This window comes from Rattus norvegicus, chromosome 5 (genome assembly GCF_036323735.1).
Source record: "Rattus norvegicus strain BN/NHsdMcwi chromosome 5, GRCr8, whole genome shotgun sequence".
NCBI lineage: Eukaryota > Metazoa > Chordata > Mammalia > Rodentia > Muridae > Rattus > Rattus norvegicus.
The window spans coordinates 122,997,437-123,016,476 of NC_086023.1; the positions used below are offsets into that span (position 1 = coordinate 122,997,437).

Genomic DNA, 19,040 nt, shown 5'->3' on the forward strand with positions numbered 1-19,040 from the left:
ATATATATATATATATAATTGAATTCTACTCAAAAGATAATGTGCCTCTCAGAAGCCATAGATTTCAAATAAAAAGTCCAGAATTATCTGGGTTGTCCCAGAGATGTCCCTCCAAAACAATACAGGCTATTGTCATTGATGTTAGTTGCGTAGTGATTTGAATGAGATGTCCCCTGTAGTGTTGTTCATTTGAACACTTGGTCCCCAGTTGCTGGTGCTGTTTGGAGGGTGTGGCATGGCTGGGGGAAGTGTGTTAATAGGAATGGGCTTTGGGGTTTCCGAAGCCTGGCCACATTCCCAGTTCACTCTCAGCTTTCTGCTTTGGTTGGAGATGTGAGCTCAGAGCTGTTCCTGATGCCACGATTGTCATCTACTGCCATGATTCATACCATGGGACTCTTCCCTCTCTGAAAATGAAAGCCCAAGTAAATGCTCTCTTCTTCAAGTTGCCTTGGTCATGGCCCTTTTACTGAAACAATAGAAAAGCAACTAATACAGTTACCCACCAAAACTGAATAGTAAGGCTTTCTTGCTAAATAGAGCACATACTTGGGTCATAGCTTTCATAGTTCCAGAAGATGCTATGCAGGATGCTGGGTGTGGGGGAGGAGGGAGACGAATCAATAGTCTTACCCACCTAAGACTTCTGTGAGCTATAATTTTTTTTTATTAACTTGGGTATTCTTATTTACATTTTGAATGTTATTCCCTTTCCCGGTTTCCGGGAAAACATCCCCCTAATCCCTCCCCTTCTTTATTGGTGTTCCCCTCCCCATCCTCCCCCTATTGCCGCCCTCCCCCCAACAATCACTGAGCTATAATTTAATAATGCTTTATACTACTCATAAAGCCTCTCTAGCAAAGCAGCTTTTCCTGAGGGATTTATGCCTATCCAGATGATTGACGGGTCATTTGGATTGGCTTTCTTTCAAAAGAACAACTGAATTCTCATTCTTTAAGAAAGTCTCTTAACAGTCATATTCTTAAGATTGTTTTTCTTTTATGTGTACATGTGTCTGCTGCACATATATCTGTGTATCATTTACATGCCTGATGCCCACAGAGACCAGAAGAGCTTTGGATCCTCTAGAATTGGAATTGATCCTAAGTCCTCTGGAAGAGCAGCCAGCCTTTTTAAACCACCGACCCATCTTTCCAGTCTCCAAATCATATGCTCATAAGGTATAGAAGCTATCCATGAATGGCCTTTCAGATAGTTCAGAATGACTGCTCCATCAAGGACAGGACCAATGACTTAGATCCCATTCTTCTGATCAATGAACAGTCTTGAAATTTCATTTTTGGTTTCATAAGCTGCTGATTAAGAGAGAGGGCTCCGTCTCCACAGACCTCCTTCTGGTAATATCTAACATGCTACCTTAGGAATGCCAAATGGTCATACAAATTTTGAACATTAGCAAGTTTGGCAAGACTGCCTTGATTCACACTAATCAGTTCACTGTGTATCCAGAAACACCCTCCATTCATATATTCAGCTTTCTCTACTGCCCCTTCCTTTCAAGTTAACTGCAGCTGATGTGTGGAGGTGACATTTAAAGACAAATCACAATGAGCACCCAACATTTCATTGATGGCGTTCATAGACAGCATTACTAAGATCAGCACTGGGCTGAATGGATCCTGACTATTATCCCAACCCACTTAGAGGAGTCAGCTGACAGTGTAAGAGGTGAAAATGTTTTGTGAGAGCCCTATTTTCTCCCTTATCTAGAAAGACATCCAACTGCATAACAATGGCTTCATCAGCAAGGCCTTGGTTTCTCAAGTGCTAGGATAAGAATGAAAAGTCCTTTTATCTCTGTAAGACACAGGCAAAATAAAGGAAGCTTAGGCTACAAGAAGGAGAACATTACTCTTACTCTGAATGCCTGCAGCTTATGGGAGACGGCTGGTGTGTAATTGCCCCTACCTATTCTTGGAATCATGAAAGGCAATGTCAGAAAACACTTTGAGCATTCTGAAGTCCTTTGAGAAAAACACTGTGTTTAGATTGAGAACATCATTGTTCTGTTTCTCAGAAATAATGCGTTTTAACTCAAAAGTTAAGTGTTTATTTATTTCTGAGTGATGATTTAGAAACTGGTTCTATTTTATTTGTAATCATGTTTTTATCTTTTCCTGCTGTGCTAGGTATAGATGAGGGGTCAGAAGGCACCACTAGGATTTCCACGTTCTTGTATCAAAGAGTAATGATCTGGACCAGGGATGCAATGGTAGAAATGGATACAGCTTGGTGGTGGTGGTGGTGGTGGTGGTTGTAGTGATGGTAGAGTGAGTAAACCCCTTGAGATAAGCAAGTGGCCAGGCCACACCCCCAGATTGCTCTAATTGCCCCAGCTCTGGAGACACAGATAGCTAAGCTCCACCCTACAGAAAAACAAACAAACAAACAAACAAAAACAATTCAATATCTGACCACAAAATCCCACCAATCCTAGGCCACCCTGGAAATCCTCATTCTGCCTTCCCAAAAATCCCTTTATAAAGCCACTCAGTTCTTTGCTGCTTCTCCCCCAAGCAGAGGTAGCTACCCTCTTGTGTCTTTCCCCACAATGTCTCTTGTGTGAGGCTTGTTGTGCAGTGTTATTTTGGGGTATTCCTTGGCTCCAGACTCTACCAGGATCACCAGGATGCCTTTCCCTTCAGAGCTGCAACACTTATAGGGGTGTGTGTGAGTGAGTGTGTGTGTGTGTGTGTCTGTGTGTCTGTGTCTGTGTGTGTGAGTGTGTGTGTGTGTCTGTGTGTGTGTCTCTGTGTGTGTGTCTCTGTGTGTGTCTCTGTGTGAGTGTGTGTCTCTGTGTGTGTGTGTCTGTGTGTGTGTGTCTGTGTCTGTGTCTGTGTGTGTGTGTCTGTGTGTGTGTGAGTGAGTGTGTGTGTGAGTGTGTGTGTGTGAGTGAGTGTGTGTGAGTGTGTGTGTGTGTGAGTGTGTGTGTCTGTGTGTGTGTCTGTGTGTGTGTCTGTGTGTGAGTGTGTGTGTGTCTGTGTGTGTCTGTGTGTGAGTGTGTGTGTGTCTGTGTGTGTGTGTGTCTGTGTGTGTGTGTCTGTGTCTGTGTCTGAGTGTGTGTGTCTGTGTGTGTGAGTGTGTGTGTGTGTGTGTCTGTGTGTGTCTGTGTGTGTGTCTGTGTGTGTGTGTCTGTGTCTGTGTGTGTGTCTGTGTCTGTGTGTCTGTGTCTGTGTGTGTGTATGTGTCTGTGTGTGTGTCTGTGTGTCTGTGTGTGTTTTTCAGACAGGGTATCGTCTGGAACTCACTCTGTAGACAAGGCTGGCCTCAAGCTCACAGAGATCAGTTTGCTCCATCTTACCAACTGCAGGGCTTAGAGGCACGCAGCACCACACCTAGCTTTGAGATAGTTTATTTAAAAACAAAGCATTTCGGAAAGTACAAGTGGGACATAGAGCTGAAAAGGTCCAAGGCTCAAAGGCCCTGGACCAAAGATTCTGGACCTTTTATAGGCCATTTAGTGCCCACCTTCTTCTGTATTTGCATGTTGTGTATGCGCTGTTCCTTTCATGTATCTCTTGGTGGTGGCGAGTCTTGTCATTTCCCAATAACTCTTTCATGTGCTAATCTTCATGCCCCTCTCTCTGCTCTGCTCTCCCGCCACAGATGCCCCGTAGAGGTGTGGTCCCAGAAGTCTTTTGGAGGAGCTGAAGGATGATGATCCATATTTCAAAGCTGCATCCATGCTTAAGAGAAGCATAGTTGCTGCCTATGGGATGGCACAGCAGTCTCTCCAATGTTACCCCATCACTGGAAGGGGAGGCTTTGAATCCCCTGTAGTAAAAGCTGGCTGGGTTGGCGCTGGGCAGATGGCACAGCAGTCTGTTTCCCAGAAACACATGGTGGCTCACTACCATCTGTAACTCCAGTTCCAGGGCCCTTATTGCTCATACGACCAAGAAGAATGTAAGACTGCAAGGGGGACCATTATTTTCAGTGCGGTAAGACTTTCATCTTAATTTGGTTTTAAATATTTGTTTATGTGTATAGATGTTCTTCCGCATGTATATCTTTGCAATACTTACATGTCTGGTGCCTAAGGAGGCCAGAAAAGGGTGTCAGCTCCCCTGGAACAGCATTTACAGATAGTTGTAAACTGTCATGTGGTTCTGGTAATTGAACCAAGGTCCTCTGGAAGAACAGCCAGTGTTCTTAACTACTGGTTCATCTCTCTAGTCCTTTGGTATAAGTTTTTCACTGGAGCATCGTCAGTCAACTGCCTCTAACGTTTTTAGACTTATACATATATGTTATTTTACATGTATGAGTCCTTTGCCTACATATATATGTCTGCGTACCCCATGCAGACTAAGTAAGTGCCAGTGGAAACCAGAGAAGGAATCAGATTCCCCTAGAACTGAAGCTACAGATAAGTGTAGCAATTGTGTGGTTGCTGGAAATTGAACCCATGACTTCTACAAGAATGACAAGTGCTCTTAACCACCGAGACATCTCTCCACCCCCTGTAACAATTTTTTAAGGGAAAAGAATCACAGTGAGCTTGGATCCAGGCATTTTTATTGCAATTCTGCACAGCACTTAGAATTTAGAAAGAAGAGTGGATTGGCCTTGGCAGAGGGAGAAGAGTGGCTTTAAGCCACAATAGACCTTTTAGGAATGGACCATCTACCTAAAAGCTATGGCTGTAGTGACAGAAGCTGGATGCGGGACTCCATGGTAGGACATTGAGATACATGCTAAAGCCCACTGTGGGGCTGGATGCTTCCTAACACAGGATGCTGAGCTCCCTCATGGAGCAGCCTTCCCTGCAGCACAGAGCTCGCCAATCTCGTCTGGATGCTACCAAGTGCTTCTTCAGTTCCCAAAGACCTTCCTGTCCTGGATACACATCTTGGGAAGGTTGTGCTCCAGAGTTTCCTTAGATGTCTCCTGTCTGTCTAGGAGCTGGAGGTGGTTTCTTGCCTCAGCTATAAGAGAGAGAGGCACCACACTACCTTAAGGAACTTTAACAAAGAAAGCACTCCAGGAAGAGCTGGGTGACGCTGCCTCTTCTTCTTACAGAGGTTGAAAGGGAGCAGCGTCAGTTGCCCAGCAACAAATGTTCCCAGCCGCCTCTGGTCCATGAGAAATTAGATATTTCCAAAGATATTAGTTATAATTAGCAATAAGCTATATAATTAGTCATAAGAGATGTAATTAATTAGCTAGAAGCAAGACAACAAAAGCCCTGGGGTTGCCTTGCAGAGCTGATCAGTGGGATTTCCATTCCATATCTGAAACTGAAGCACTGGCCACATTGTTTAATCTAAACGTCATTCCCAATGTCTGTACTCAAGCCCCACTGGCTTGTATTTAACAAAACCACGAGAAAGAATGGTAGTTGGTCAACTAGATCAGATAAATAATGTTAAGGAAAACACACTGGACACCTTTGGAAGTCTTAAGGGCTATGATTTCAGTAATTTCAAAGGGAGACAAGGTCAGTGAGATAGCTCAATGGGTGGGGGGATGGGGGTACTTGTAGCCTTACAAAGAAAGCCTAGACTTGGCTTTGATCCACATAAAAATAGGAGAGAACTGACTCCACAAAGTTGTGCCCTTACTTCAGCACATGTACTGTGGCATTATGTGCCTGTATGTACATGTCATATATACAGGCTCACATACTCACAATAATAGTAATATTAAAAAATAAAATGTAAAAAAGAGAAATTTACAGAACTTTCATTTTATTGCTCTCTATATTCAGAGATACTTCAATGCCTTTTTCTATTATGTCTTCATGTGCTCTTTCAAAATCAATGACAACTTTTTGAAAGTTTAAAAAGCACCTTTTTCTGATGAGGTCTGGATGAACTATGTATTCTCTATGTGTATTAAAGCAGTAAGGATGTTTATCACATCTCAAGCTATTATCCCACTAAAATATGAATGTCGTTGGTAATTCCCTAAAATCTTTCATTTTCCAAAGTCCTTAAGGCAAGCCGAAACCTTTAGCATCATACACATGGCTTCCGCATTTACATGCCATTCATTTCCTAAGTCTTTATCAGAAAACAAAGGCAATGCCACTCCTATTCAAGCCGAGTGGGGAGCTAGGCACAGACGGGCAATGTTGCCTGGTCTCACTTATGAGAGATCTGGAAAGCCCAGGCCGTGGGAGCGAAAGGGGAGCAGTGACTGTCTGAGGATAACTGAGGTGTCCAGGGATGGAGATGGGGAGCCAAGGAGTTCACAGTTTCAAGTAGCCAGGAGGAACAAGTTCAAGAAATTGGGTATACAGTGTAGTGATCAGCAGCAACACATGCATTCCTGAAGTTACCAAGAGCATGCATGTTCAGTGTTCTCAGCACAAGAAAGTAATAGGAAATGTAGGTGATGTATAGGTTGTGTGTGTGTGTGTGTGTGTGTGTGTGTGTGTGTGTGTGTACTAGCCTGATTTAGCCATCGTGCATCGTTCACATGTTATTTACATGATAAAGCAATGTTTTGTCAATTGAAAATAACAGAACCTTGAATACATTTTTACTTCATAGTTTTAAATTGTTATCTTTATTATTTATAATTATATGTTATATATGTAAGGATGCATGTTGCATGTATGTGTTATTGTGTATAAGGGGTGTGTGTGTGTGTAAGTGCAAGTGCCCAATGGGGCCTAAGGCATCAAATCCCCTTCAGCTGGTATTACAGACATTTGTGAGTGACCTGACATGGACCTCTGGGTCATGTCTCCAGCCCTTTACGTCATAATTCATTACAAAATTTGCAGAAAGAATTCCAGCCAATCTTCTGAGTTCCTTGAATTGAGCACAGAAGTTCCGTGACGTCAGCTCATCATTGCTGCTTCGATAGCAAGATGACAAGGCACCCTGGGAACTCTGGTCATACATTTCCTATTGCTCACAATCTCTCCAGTTCCTGCCTCACAACTTCTCAGGTTTGACAGGTCCTTCAGGACCTCTGTCAAATTCCACCTTCTCCGTGATGTGTCTACAGAAGCCTTCTCTTCGCCTGGGGCACAGTAGGTAATAGCAATGACGTCAGCTCTTCAAGCAGATAGACCTGGCTTGACTTCTGGCCTCGATGCTGAGTATCTGGGTAAACAGTTTTCTCCTTGATAAACAGCAGCAACATGACCTACTTCACATGAGTTACCTCAGACGCTAAGTGACGTGTTGCCCCTGAAACTGCCTGGTTCTTAATATGCGGTCAGCTGACTCAGCTCCTTCCCTTTACCCTTGTTTGTCACTTGCCTGAACTCTAACCTCATACATGCTGTAATCATCCATGTGCAGATGTCTGGCCTTTCTATGGCCTTCACTGCTCTGACCACAGACGCTGAGCTCACTGAAGTCCCATGCAAATGAACTGCTTTGATTCAAAAGACTAAAGAATAACAGTGTGTTGCTTTTTAAAATGTTGCCAGTTTGTCTTTTTCCCAGGCCAAATTCCATAATATATTTCGATGATTAAGCCCCTACATTGATATACAAGTGGATCAAAATTTCTTAGAGGAAATAGCTACTAAGAAAACTGCATCACAATCTGCCTGCTTCTTACTTCCACCACAGCCAACAGGACTGAGAGGAGAAACAGAGCAAGAGCGGGGCCCTTCATCCTGCCAAGAGCAAAGGAGAATCGATGTGGTCGGCACTGCCCAATGACGTTTTGAAGTTATCTCACTCTCTTGGGCCATTTATACCAATCCCTCGGATGCTTTATTGGTCAGTCCTTATTTTAACAGATTTACTAAGCACATAGGTGACCATGTGGAGGGCTTTTATGATTATTGCTGGTCACTCTGAACACACCTCCCTTAGCATTGTTGCATCTTCTCAGGAGTTGCTATGGAAATACAAGGCTTTTGGAGGCTGGGACGCATACGTTTGAATGCCCACTTGGCATTTACTGACTGACATAGAACAAGCTTTAACCTCTGAAAGTCAATAGTGCTATCTCTCTAACATAGGAGACCTCATCTGATGGAGGCTTCTGGGGAGCAAAGCAGCTTCTATGTCAATGCCATGGGAAATCACACAGTGGTGAGGTCTGTTGGACTCAGATTTGATTCCTGGCTTTCCTCCCACCAGACCTAGAATTTAAAAAATGTTGTTTACTCTTATTTTAAAAAAAAAAAACGCTGGTAATAGTACTACCCCACAGAAGTGACGAGACAGGCCCATCCCGCTTTACACAACAAGTTATTTCTTGGCTACCATCTTACCTCAGGATCAGAATAGACTAGGAAGGATAACTTTTCTTCAGAGCTCAGAATTCCTGTGACTAGAATGTTCCTTAATACCCTTAGCTTGTGAGTTGGGTTTGTCTGTCTTGGTATACATTCCTATTATAATAAAGTCAAAAGTGTATTACCAAATTGCCAAATGATAAAATACCTCTTTTGGCATCCAGTTGAGGCCCTTACCTAAACTAGAAGTTTTCTCAGAGTCGTTTGAGAGCAAGAACGTCTCAATTCCAGCTCTGTCCATCAGGCTGACCTGCAGCCTTATCTCTGAGGAATTCTCTTGATTGATTATTGAAGTGGGAGGGTTCGATCACTGCATGTGGTACCATCTCGACACGGATCATCCTGGGCTCTGAGAAAAAGCTCGCTAAGCATGAACCTGGGAGTGAGCCAGTAAGAACCGTTCCTCCATGGTTTCTCCTTTGGTTCCCTGCCTTCAGTTTCTGGCCTAACTTCCCTCAGTACAGGTAGACTGAGACATCGTCTAAGTGTAGTCCTTTGGCCCCACATTGCTTTCGGTCAGAATATTATATCACAGAAACATTAAAACAGGCCAGAACCTAACCTGAATATAAACACTCTAGACACTAATAAAACCTGCAGTTGGCCCCTAGCTGCTCTGCTAGATCCTAAATATAATCTCTGTCACCCTTTTTTTCTGTAGTTCTTAAGGCTTCCCCAGACATGAAGTCAGGAGTAGGGAGAGCTAAAGTTCTTAGAGGAGTTGAACAGTGATTTAAATAGTTTATAAATGTATATTAAAATAATTCCTTTATGTAAAAAGCTCATTAAACACAATAAAATAGGGACTGGAGAAATGACTCAGTGGTTAAAAGCACCAGCTGCTCTTCCAGAGGACCCAGGTTCAAGTCCCACCACCCACATGGCAGCTCATACTGTCTGTAACTCAGTTCTAGAGGATCCAGCACCCTCACACAGACATCCATGCAGGCAAAACACCAACATGTTGGGGTGTGGTCTGTTGCTATGTGTTCAAATGCTATATTCTGTATCCCAAGATCTGTTTCCCTCTGGTAGAGTCTCACATACACCAGCCTTTGTTATAGAGACCTCACCCCTCAATTATCCCTGATTAGTTAATAAAAGTGGCTGACAGCCTGTAGCTGAGCAGAAGAGAAGTAGGTGGGATAAAGTCTTCCAGGCTTGGGGTCTCAGGCAGGGACCATGGTGGATGTGGGGGGGTGAGCAAGTAGAGGAGGAGAAAGGAAGTCAACATGGGGTGATATGGACCATGAGGGCTAACCTGATGAAGCAGGATCAGCACACACAAAACATATGGAAAGTAACATATTGAGATTCAAGGAATGGAAACAGAAAATAGCTTAGGGAGTTGATATCTGCCCAGCTCCAGTCCTTTAAGGCTTGATATAACCCTAAAGGTCTCTGTGTCTCCTACTTGAATAATAACTGGTTAAAGGGTAACTGCCTCCATATTCATTTCCAGCGCCAGTTATTAACCATGGAATGTTAAATTCACAATACACCAACACCCATGAAATGGAAATAGAATCAAATAAACTGTTTTGATTTATCATTATCTGTGTAACGTAAACGGCTTAGTCTCTAAGATTCTTCACGGAAGTCCCAATAGAACTCCCCCTAAATATTTTGAGGTTTGATTAGAGAGGACCACCAAAGTAAAATCTTCCCGTCTCGTGACCTGTCTGTTCACGGTCCCAGGACGTTCCATCCCCTTTGCTTGGCAGTTGACTCCTCTAGTAGTTGTGTCCATTTGCTCTCCACGTGTATTTGATGTGCCTTAGTTCACTTAGAGACTGCAGGAATGAAAAACCTCCCAGCAGTTGGAATGTTTACAAACCCAGAAATGTGTTCCTTGTAGTTCTGGTAGCTGAAAATGGCAGGGACCAGGTAGCAGCATGGTCAGATTGTGGGGAGGTTCCTCTTCCGACTTGAAGGCTAATGACCTCCCAGTGTACTCCACCCAGCAGAAGGACAAACCAGCTCTTTGGGGGCTTTTCTAAGAACAGTGTAGGAAGGAGCTGTCCTTGTGATCTTCACACCTCCCAAAGGCTGCTTCTCCTAACATTACCCTGAGAGTTGTAGTTTCAAAATGTGCTTTTGTTTCTTATATTGAAATACAAATGTTCAGTCTATAGCAGTAAGTTTATTTATTATGAGGCTGAAATGAGTTAAAGAGTTAGCACAAAGTAAGACATGGAACATGAACTAGGATGCTCGACAAATTATAAATTAAAAAATTCCTAGGAACTCGAGACCCCATATGTACAACAATGCCAACCAACCAGAGCTTCCAGGGACTAAGCCACTACCCAAAGACTGTACATGGACTGACCCTGGACTCTGACCTCATACGTAGCAATGAATATCCTAGTAAGAGCACCAGTGGAAGGGGAAGCCCTGGGTCCTGCCAAGACTGAACCCCCCAGTGAACGTGATTGTTGAGGGGAGGGTGGCAATGGGGGGAGGATGGGGAGGGAAACACCCATATAGAAGGAGAGGGGGAGGGGTTAGGGGGATGTTGGAATAACATCTGAAATGTAAATAAGAAATACCCAATTTAATAAAGATGGAAAAAAATTCCTTTGCAAAGGATTAGAATAGTGTTGGGGTTTTGTTGAGACAAAATAGTATAGACATTTTCTGCATAAATATCATTAGGCAGAGAAAGGTACTCCTATTGAGTGCCCAAGAACAACTAGAAATACGTCTGCTATAGAAATTCACTACTGTCATAGACACAAATCAACTTCTATGGGGACTTTCCAGGATCAAATACATGGGAGAAGTGTTGACTTAAGGAAATTTCCTAACTATGCCTCTTCTCTAGGCTAACGCATGGCTATCCCTGAGATTCTTCAACTCTGCCTTTCCTCACTCGCCCTCCCAACACTCTTCTCCTCTCCCTGACCAGCACATTCCTAATATTGAAACTTAGTTGCTAAGTCAGTCCAACATGGAGGAAAGCATCCTGCTATCTACCTGGGACATGAGATATGGATGAGAAAGATGCCTTCATCATATAGAATCACTGAGATTTAGGAATTATTGGTTGAAACAGCATAATTTGGTTTATCCTGGCTAATATAATTATAGTTACAGCATCTTTGAAGATACACAAAGTGTTTATAATGACCCAGAGTATCATGGGTGTTTTGTCTGCATTTCTGTCTGTGTCCCATGGGTTTGCTTGAGGAGCCTAGAAGAGGGCAGATGCCTTGGGAAGAGCAGCCAGTGCTCTTAATGGCTGAGCCATCTCTCTAGCCCCATGACCCAGAGACTTCAGATTTAAGCACAGCAAACTAGATTATTTGTCCTTAACAACTGGAATTTTTACATACTCAATACACTGATATGAAGGCCTTATCAGCTATGGACCCTATGAGCTATGACAATAACCTGCTTGGCAGAGTGCAGTACAAATGTGTGGAAGCTTTTGTGACTGAGATTTAGAGAATCTGCCCATGGAAGCTTGTCCCAGCACAAAGTAACATTTCCCAATCCCACGAAAAGACAATTGCTAATTATTTTTTGAACATCGTAGATTATGCTAATTGCTAATTGACTTATGATGACTTGTTAACTTATTTCAGCTTTGAAAGAATAGTTAGAGGAAACTTAAAAATACCACTGCATACTGTGTCCCTACAAAAGCCAAATTTTGAAATTCTAATCTTTTTTTTTTGTGACGATATCAAAAGAAGGTAGTTTTGGGAGATCTACAGTGTAAACCAAACCTAAAATTAACAATTATTGGATTTGCTGGATGTGTGCTTTACCTCCACACTATTTGTCCAGGCTTGTTGTCCATGAGATGCCTGTGGATCGTGGGAGGGCAGGCTGACATGAGTTGTAAGTACTGCCTGTGGTATCAGATGTGCTCGACCAGAGCTCAGTTCTGCTGCTCACAGCTATGAGGATTTAAAGCATATTATGACTTGGAATTATTTGTAAAGTACTAACATCAACTTCATAATTTGTATTTATGTGTGTATGTGGTTGTCATGTTTGTGAGAGTGTGAGGATTAAATTAAAGATTACTAACCAAAGCCTGACACAGAGAGACCTTTGCATTGACTGATGCGTTCATGGGGACAATTTCATTGTAATTTAGTATTGTCAATGCTAGATTGATACATTTTTGCTATTGATAATTTAGGTTCTAGCTCGAATTCCGCTTTGAGGAAGTATTAAAGCTGCAATTTTATTTTATAACTTGTAAAATATCACAGGGTCAGTTAAGGAAATTAATTACAGCTCTGAAAAGGTATGGGTCCCATCACAAATAATTATCCTGTGTTTCTAATCATGAGCTCACTATAAAGTCATCGGCAAACACTTTATTTTCCAACGCAAAGTTAACAAATATTCACCTTTTTTAAGATGTATTTTTCATTTATGTGGAAGTGTGTTTGTCACGTTTGTATGGATGCTTCCTGATGCCAAGGCCCCTGGAACTAGAGTTATAGATAAGCTATGTAATGGATACTGGGAAACAAACTCAGGTCCCAGATAAGAGTGGTTAACCACTGAGCCTTCTCTCCAGCCTTTTATATGACTGTTGATGAATTCTAGTGGGAACTCTCATGACAAAGCTCTTGATACCTGGGAGTGATTAGAACTTCTGATCCCTACTATCTGTTGACTGAAATATTCTCTGTATTTAAACATCCATCAAATTGCAAAGTCTCTGGTTAACTTGTTTTCTGAATTTCTCTGTCCCCATTTGTTGTTCTCTATCCTCTGTATCTTGACCCCCAAGTTTAATTTGAATTACTTCCGTAGCTTCTGTATTGGCCTTGTTATCAATTCATTTTCTAGACTGTAAACAGGACAATCTTTCATATGGTAATTACCCATTAACCCTCTCAGTAGATTTTTATCACCCCTCAAGGAAAACCCCTCAATACACAATTACTTCACACAGCAACAAGAGAGTTCACATGGAGGAATGGGTGAAATATGGCTCAGTGGGAACAGTGGACGGAGAACAAGCATGAGGGCCTGAGTTCAAACCCTCTCAAGTCATGCAGAACTGTGTAGCAGACCTCAGGAGGCCTTGTCTGAAACAAGGTGGCGGGTAAGGATTGACACTCCATAGTCTTCTGAGGTCTGCAGGTATGCAAGTTCTATGTGCATGCCTACACATATGGGTGGGGAGAGAGGAAGAGAGGAGAGAGGAGAGGAAGAGAGAGGAAAGGACAGAAAGATGAGAGAAACAGGAAAGAGTGAGGAGAGAGAGAGAAGAGAGGAGTGGGAGGGGAGAAGAGAGGAGAGGGAAGGGAGAGAAAAGAGAGGGAGAGGAGAGGAGAGAAGAAGAGAGGGAAAAGAAAGAGGGGGTTGGGAGGGCTTCCTGATCTGGCCTTTGTCTGCTAGGTCAGGTCCTGCTGTCTCAGATAAGGCAAACACTTCGAAGACTCCGAATTTCCCTACCCTCTTTTGCTTTCCAGACTTTTCCTCCTTCTAATCTCAACTTCTTCTCTTCTACAAATGCAGGGAGGATTTTGAAATAAGTATATATAGATAACTTTTTGCACAGTGTTATGGATTAAACTTTCTTATAATTCATTTAGTGATTTTAAATGGCCTATTAGAAGGAATCAAAATGAGCAAATAACACACAACTCAATAGCACAACACAGACAAAACCAGTATAAAATAATAATAAAAAAAAATAACAAAATGGTCTGATCTTAAAATGAGCAAAGAGGGCAAGGGAAACTGGTTGGTAAGTGGATGTGCCTGCTGGCAAACCCGCGGACCTGAGTTTGATCATGGGAATCAACATGGGAAGAGAGAACTCTCAAAAGTTGTCCTCTGCCTTCCCATGTATATTGTAGTACACACACTCATGCACATACGCACATGCACTACCAAAGTTTTAGGTGTCATTTATATTTTAAAATGAGCAGAGAAATAGATCTTTTTAAAAGAAGACACACAGTGGTTAAAAATAGGCAATCGTGATCAGCAGCACACAATGGGGAAATGCAAATTTGGTAGAGTTGTTGTGGAAAAGGTAGAGTTTCCTCCCCAAAAGTAAATGCACCATGTGATCCAGAAACTCTACTGCTGGGCATGCATCCAAAAGAAATGAACTCAGGATGCCGGGGCTTCTGCGCTCCACGCTCACTGTGGTTCACTTCAAAGGTCAATATATAGAATCAAGGGTAGACGTGAGGGTGCGGGCTGGATCCTAGCCGTGGAACATGGAAGCAAGAAAGATCAAGGAACCAAGGCTGACCTGGCTACACACTGAGTCTGAGATTAGGCTGGGTTATGGAAGGCCCTGCTTTAAAAAGAGAAAGGATGGAATCAGTAGGCTTATCTGTGAATGAACGGGTGATTTGGTGACTGCAAGCTCATGCATGTGTATGTTTTAAGATATACTCAGAAAACATTAACTGCTACTTAAAGATTTATTTTGAGTGTGTGCAGAACAGCAATTTTGTATTTTGTTGTCACTTCAAGTGTTTAGAAATAAAGACAGTAAACAATCAAAGCGTGTGTACAGTTTGGAAAATTTAATAAAGTTGATCGGATCCTGATGGTGAAGGGCAGGTCTAAAATCCCTTCTATTCAGGAAGCTGAGGCTGGAGAGTCGAGAGTTCAAGGGCTCTCTGGCCTACAGAGTGAGTTTAAGGCCAGCTGGGTACCTAGTGAGCCTCTGTTTCAACATTAAAAAAAAAAAAAAAAAAAAAAAAAAAAGGAGAGCACTAAGGAATAGCTCAGTCCCAGTATGCTTGCCTGGCCTTATCGGGTTCCACTTCAGCACCCAAAGACACAAGAACAAAGAAGAAACTCCCAAACTCCCATCTATTTATCTTGTCTCTATCCCAATCTACAGCAGAGTTCTGATGTCAGTCTCCCAAGGACTCACCCTGGATTCTTCTTCTGGATAATGATACCATATCTTCTTATAGTTAAATGTACCCAAATATAGTACAAATTTGGTGAAAACACAGGGTTTTCATGAGTCGTTTTTGATGTTGCATATCTTTTTGGCAAGTTTTAAAAACAAACACTCATTTTATCTAAGAGTCACAACAATTTTTTTTTATATGTCAGACTTGGACATACTGCATTTTCTGTTCAATCTAGAAATCGGTCTCATGTAAACGGTCATCCTTTTAGTTTTACTACACAATGAGTTTACCACACAAAAGCTAATTTGCTAGTAAAGGCTCTACAAGTTCAGAGGGAATTTGAAACAAAGTCCTGAACAAACAGATAGTAAAGTCTAAATGTTTCAGTTAGAAGTCAATGAGGTCAACAGGACAACACGCATTCCCTGCAGGGGAGGAGAAGGCATAGCAGAGCATGCAGGGTAGAGAGGTTCCAGGAGACTTGGCTCTGGGTGATCAGAACGAGCTGTGCATCCACTTCCTTAGATGCTTTACCTCAGATAACCTCGTTTCCAACATTGCTCATGGGAACATGATCACACAAAGTAATAACAATCTTCACACACACACACACACACACACACACACACACACACACACACACACACACACACACACGATAACAAAATGAAGAAAAGCTGTGGCTACCTCCATGAACTTCCCATGCTGATTCTATGCCCTCTGTAAGTTACTAAAGTTAAAAGATTTTATCCTCTCTGATGCTAAAGTGTTTTCTTAGGGTTCTGAGGAAATTCACGATGTTAAATCACATTGTGATGAGGACCTGCAAGAAGGAAGCTAGAACTCCCCAACCCTAGCATTCAAAAGCTATTTCTTGCAATCCTACTGGATGGGGTAGTGTGGGTGAACCCAAAACATTTTCCCTCACTTCAAGGAGCTTCAGTCCAGGAGGGCGCGGGAAGCTAAGCAACTGATCTCAGAATCACAATTTAGAAACCTACACAATGGAAGGAAAGAACTAAGTTGTCCTCCGATGTTCACACAGGAGCCATCCTACCCACCCCCACATTAAAAAGAGAGAGAGAGAGAGAGAGAGAGAGAGAGAGAGAGAGAGAGAGGATTGATGCCTATATGTAGCTAAGGGCAGGCACAAGATAAGGCAAGGCCTGTGATTGGACAATGAAAAAGAAAGGTGGGGACAGAGTTTTTGGAAGGTGGGAGGGATGAGAAGGTGGAAGAAGAACCAAGATGGAGGCTAGGAGGACGACCCAGATCTGTGTGGCCCTAATGACCACAGGTAACTACGAATATTTCATAAGGGATGGACATTACAGGACAATCTGTCTTATCTAGGTGGGCAGTTTATGTCAATATTAATTGACTCTGAGCCTATTGTGTGGAAGTTTTGTGGAGTGAGAATTTATTGATATAAACCTAATTGATAAATTATAAGCTTCTAGAGTTTTGATGTTAATGGGTTACTGGGAGCTATGACTATAACCACAGGGGGCAGATGCTGGGAATGTGAGCAGAGACCCACAGATAGAAGACAGCCTCTGATGGGGCTAGTCATGGAGGCAAAGAGATCACCCCAGGGCCCAGAGAGCCAGAGATAGCATGGGATGGAAATTGGGAACTTAATGAGTTGGGAGTCGGGTGGAGACGATTTGAAAACTCTGGGCCAGAGGGACTGCAGAGTCTGGCTGACCAAATGAGACCACTGACGCCATATTGCCGGATGGTGCCGCACTAGGCACTAGTGTGGGATGGAGTTCCCAGTTTAACTATTTACCGCTACAGGAGAGAAACTCAATTATCTAAGAATGATAGCTATATTTTCTATCTATCAAATATTTTCTGATTCCAGGTCACATTAAACATGCATGAAACAAGTTAATATCAGCACAAGTTCCTTGCCCTTCCCTAGATATGACTGTAGTGTCTTTCTGCGTCAAGACTGTTCTACCACCAGTTCAGGACCCTCAGCTCCGGTGGCTCTAGATGCTTCTGAGTATCATTAGTTACTTAGTGAATGATTTTCAACGTGGCCTGTGGTCTCTCTTAAGTTGTACAACTTCCTGTACATGTTTTTCAGGTGTCTTATTCCCCTCAAGCCATCCAACCTGAGAAAGAGTTCCATTTCTTTTTAAATTTAAGATGTATGGTTTGTTCCAAATTCCTTTCCTAATCCATTGCTTTTAAAGGATGACCAGATGGTCTCGATGTGTTATGTGCCTCTCTAAACTTGTGCAGGCAGACATAGCAGTGTGAGAGGAAGGAGGTGACGAAGAAAAGTAATAATTAAGGTATAAACTTTTGCAGAGTCCTCATCAATCATTTCTAAGTTAGTGTTATAGAGGAAACTGACCCCATGGAGGCCTGAGAAGATTTAACTAAGAGCCAGGAGGAAGGTGGGGATGGAGCGGCCACAAGTTCAAGGTTTGCCTGAGCTACATAGTGAGATCCTGTCCTTTGAAAAAAGCTCCCCTACCACACACACACACACACACACACACACACACACACACACACACACACATACACGCACACAAAGGCAAATTTATTTTAGTCAGTCTTATGGTTAGGACTGTAGAAAAGTACTGTCTGGAGGAAATGGGACATGAGCTGAGCATTTAAGAATGAAGAACTGGGTGTTGTGAAGTTTTCCATAGAAAAAACAAATGTCACCAGGGCCCAGTAGGAGCAGGTGAATGCTGTGAAAAGCAAGTTTATAAGTATTATCATTTTTGGATTAAACCTTAAAATATAAAATTTATGCACGCTGTATTCTGCAGTAGATTTCAGAAGCCAAGTAAATGTTCTACTTATAACAATGACAACCGCTTATACAACGGTAACCGCTTATGCAGCAGGACGGTGAGTGTAAGAACAGCTAGCGCTCAGAGCAGCGGCACAGGCCTGCCTGTAATCGCAACGTGCTGGGGGTGGAGGCAGGAGGATCCTGAGTTTGGGCCCAGCCCAGACTACATGAAGACCATGTCTTCAGAACAACAAACTAAATAAAAACGAAGCAAAGAGAATCTGAGTTCCATCCTTTCAAGTCAGCAGTGAATGGGCTTCAGTGTGTCATCTCACTCCTTTACGCCTCAAATAGCCTTCTGGAAAACAATACTGTTATGACAATTCACTCTGCCTGTCTTGAGATGGTTAAGATAAAAACTGAGAAACTGGATGTGAATGTGTTTTGTAAATTGTGAAGAGCTTCAATATGCATCATTACTAGCATAATGATAACTAAACTTTCAACATTTTCTTTTAAATAAACTCCTGAGACAAAATGGCAGATACTGAGTGTTCTAATTTCTCGTTTGTAACTATACATAATTGCTTAGAAGTGAGTCAGGTGAATGTTAAATGTGATGCATAATTACACATTGTGGGAACGTAACTGTCCTTTCCTACAGCTGGCAGTGGTGCTAGCTAAAGAGGAGACTCAGAAAACCGTAGGTTCTGCATGAGAGATGCCTCATGGAAAACTGCCCAGTGCTACACTTGGCGCAGTCATCACTCTTGCTGCTCCCAACCGCACATACATGTGCATATGTGATTACAGATGAGTTGACTAGTGAATGGGTAGAATTCTCAGACGACGGGATTTACTACTCGGAACCAAATTCACTCTAGAAAACAGGCAAAAGAATTCCCTCTGAAATCCCCAAGTACAAAACACACACACACACACACACACACACACACACACACACACACACACACACACACACACACACACATCATTCTCTCTAATCTACACATATGAAGCAATCATTTAAGCCTGCATGGTCTAGAGAAAAAAAACTGAACTAGAAAAAGTCGAACCCTGAGATCAGTTGTCCAGGGTCCACAATAATGCCTTTATTTCTCAGCTAAGTTTCATGAAGACAAGAGAAATAATATAAATTAAAGAAAATAAAATAAAAGGAAT

The 19,040-nt window shown here is 42.4% G+C and overlaps 1 protein-coding gene across 1 annotated transcript; it reads right to left on the reverse strand.

Moving 5' to 3' along the window:
• Window positions 1-883: 883 nt before the first annotated feature.
• Insl5 (insulin like 5) lies at window positions 884-18,912 on the reverse strand. The gene is given in 4 exon segments (XM_039111480.2): window positions 884-4,861; window positions 4,864-4,950; window positions 7,236-7,372; window positions 7,512-18,912. Coding segments are annotated over 4 exon segments (429 nt in total). The 5' UTR covers window positions 7,604-18,912; the 3' UTR covers window positions 884-4,748.
• Window positions 18,913-19,040: the final 128 nt, after the last annotated feature.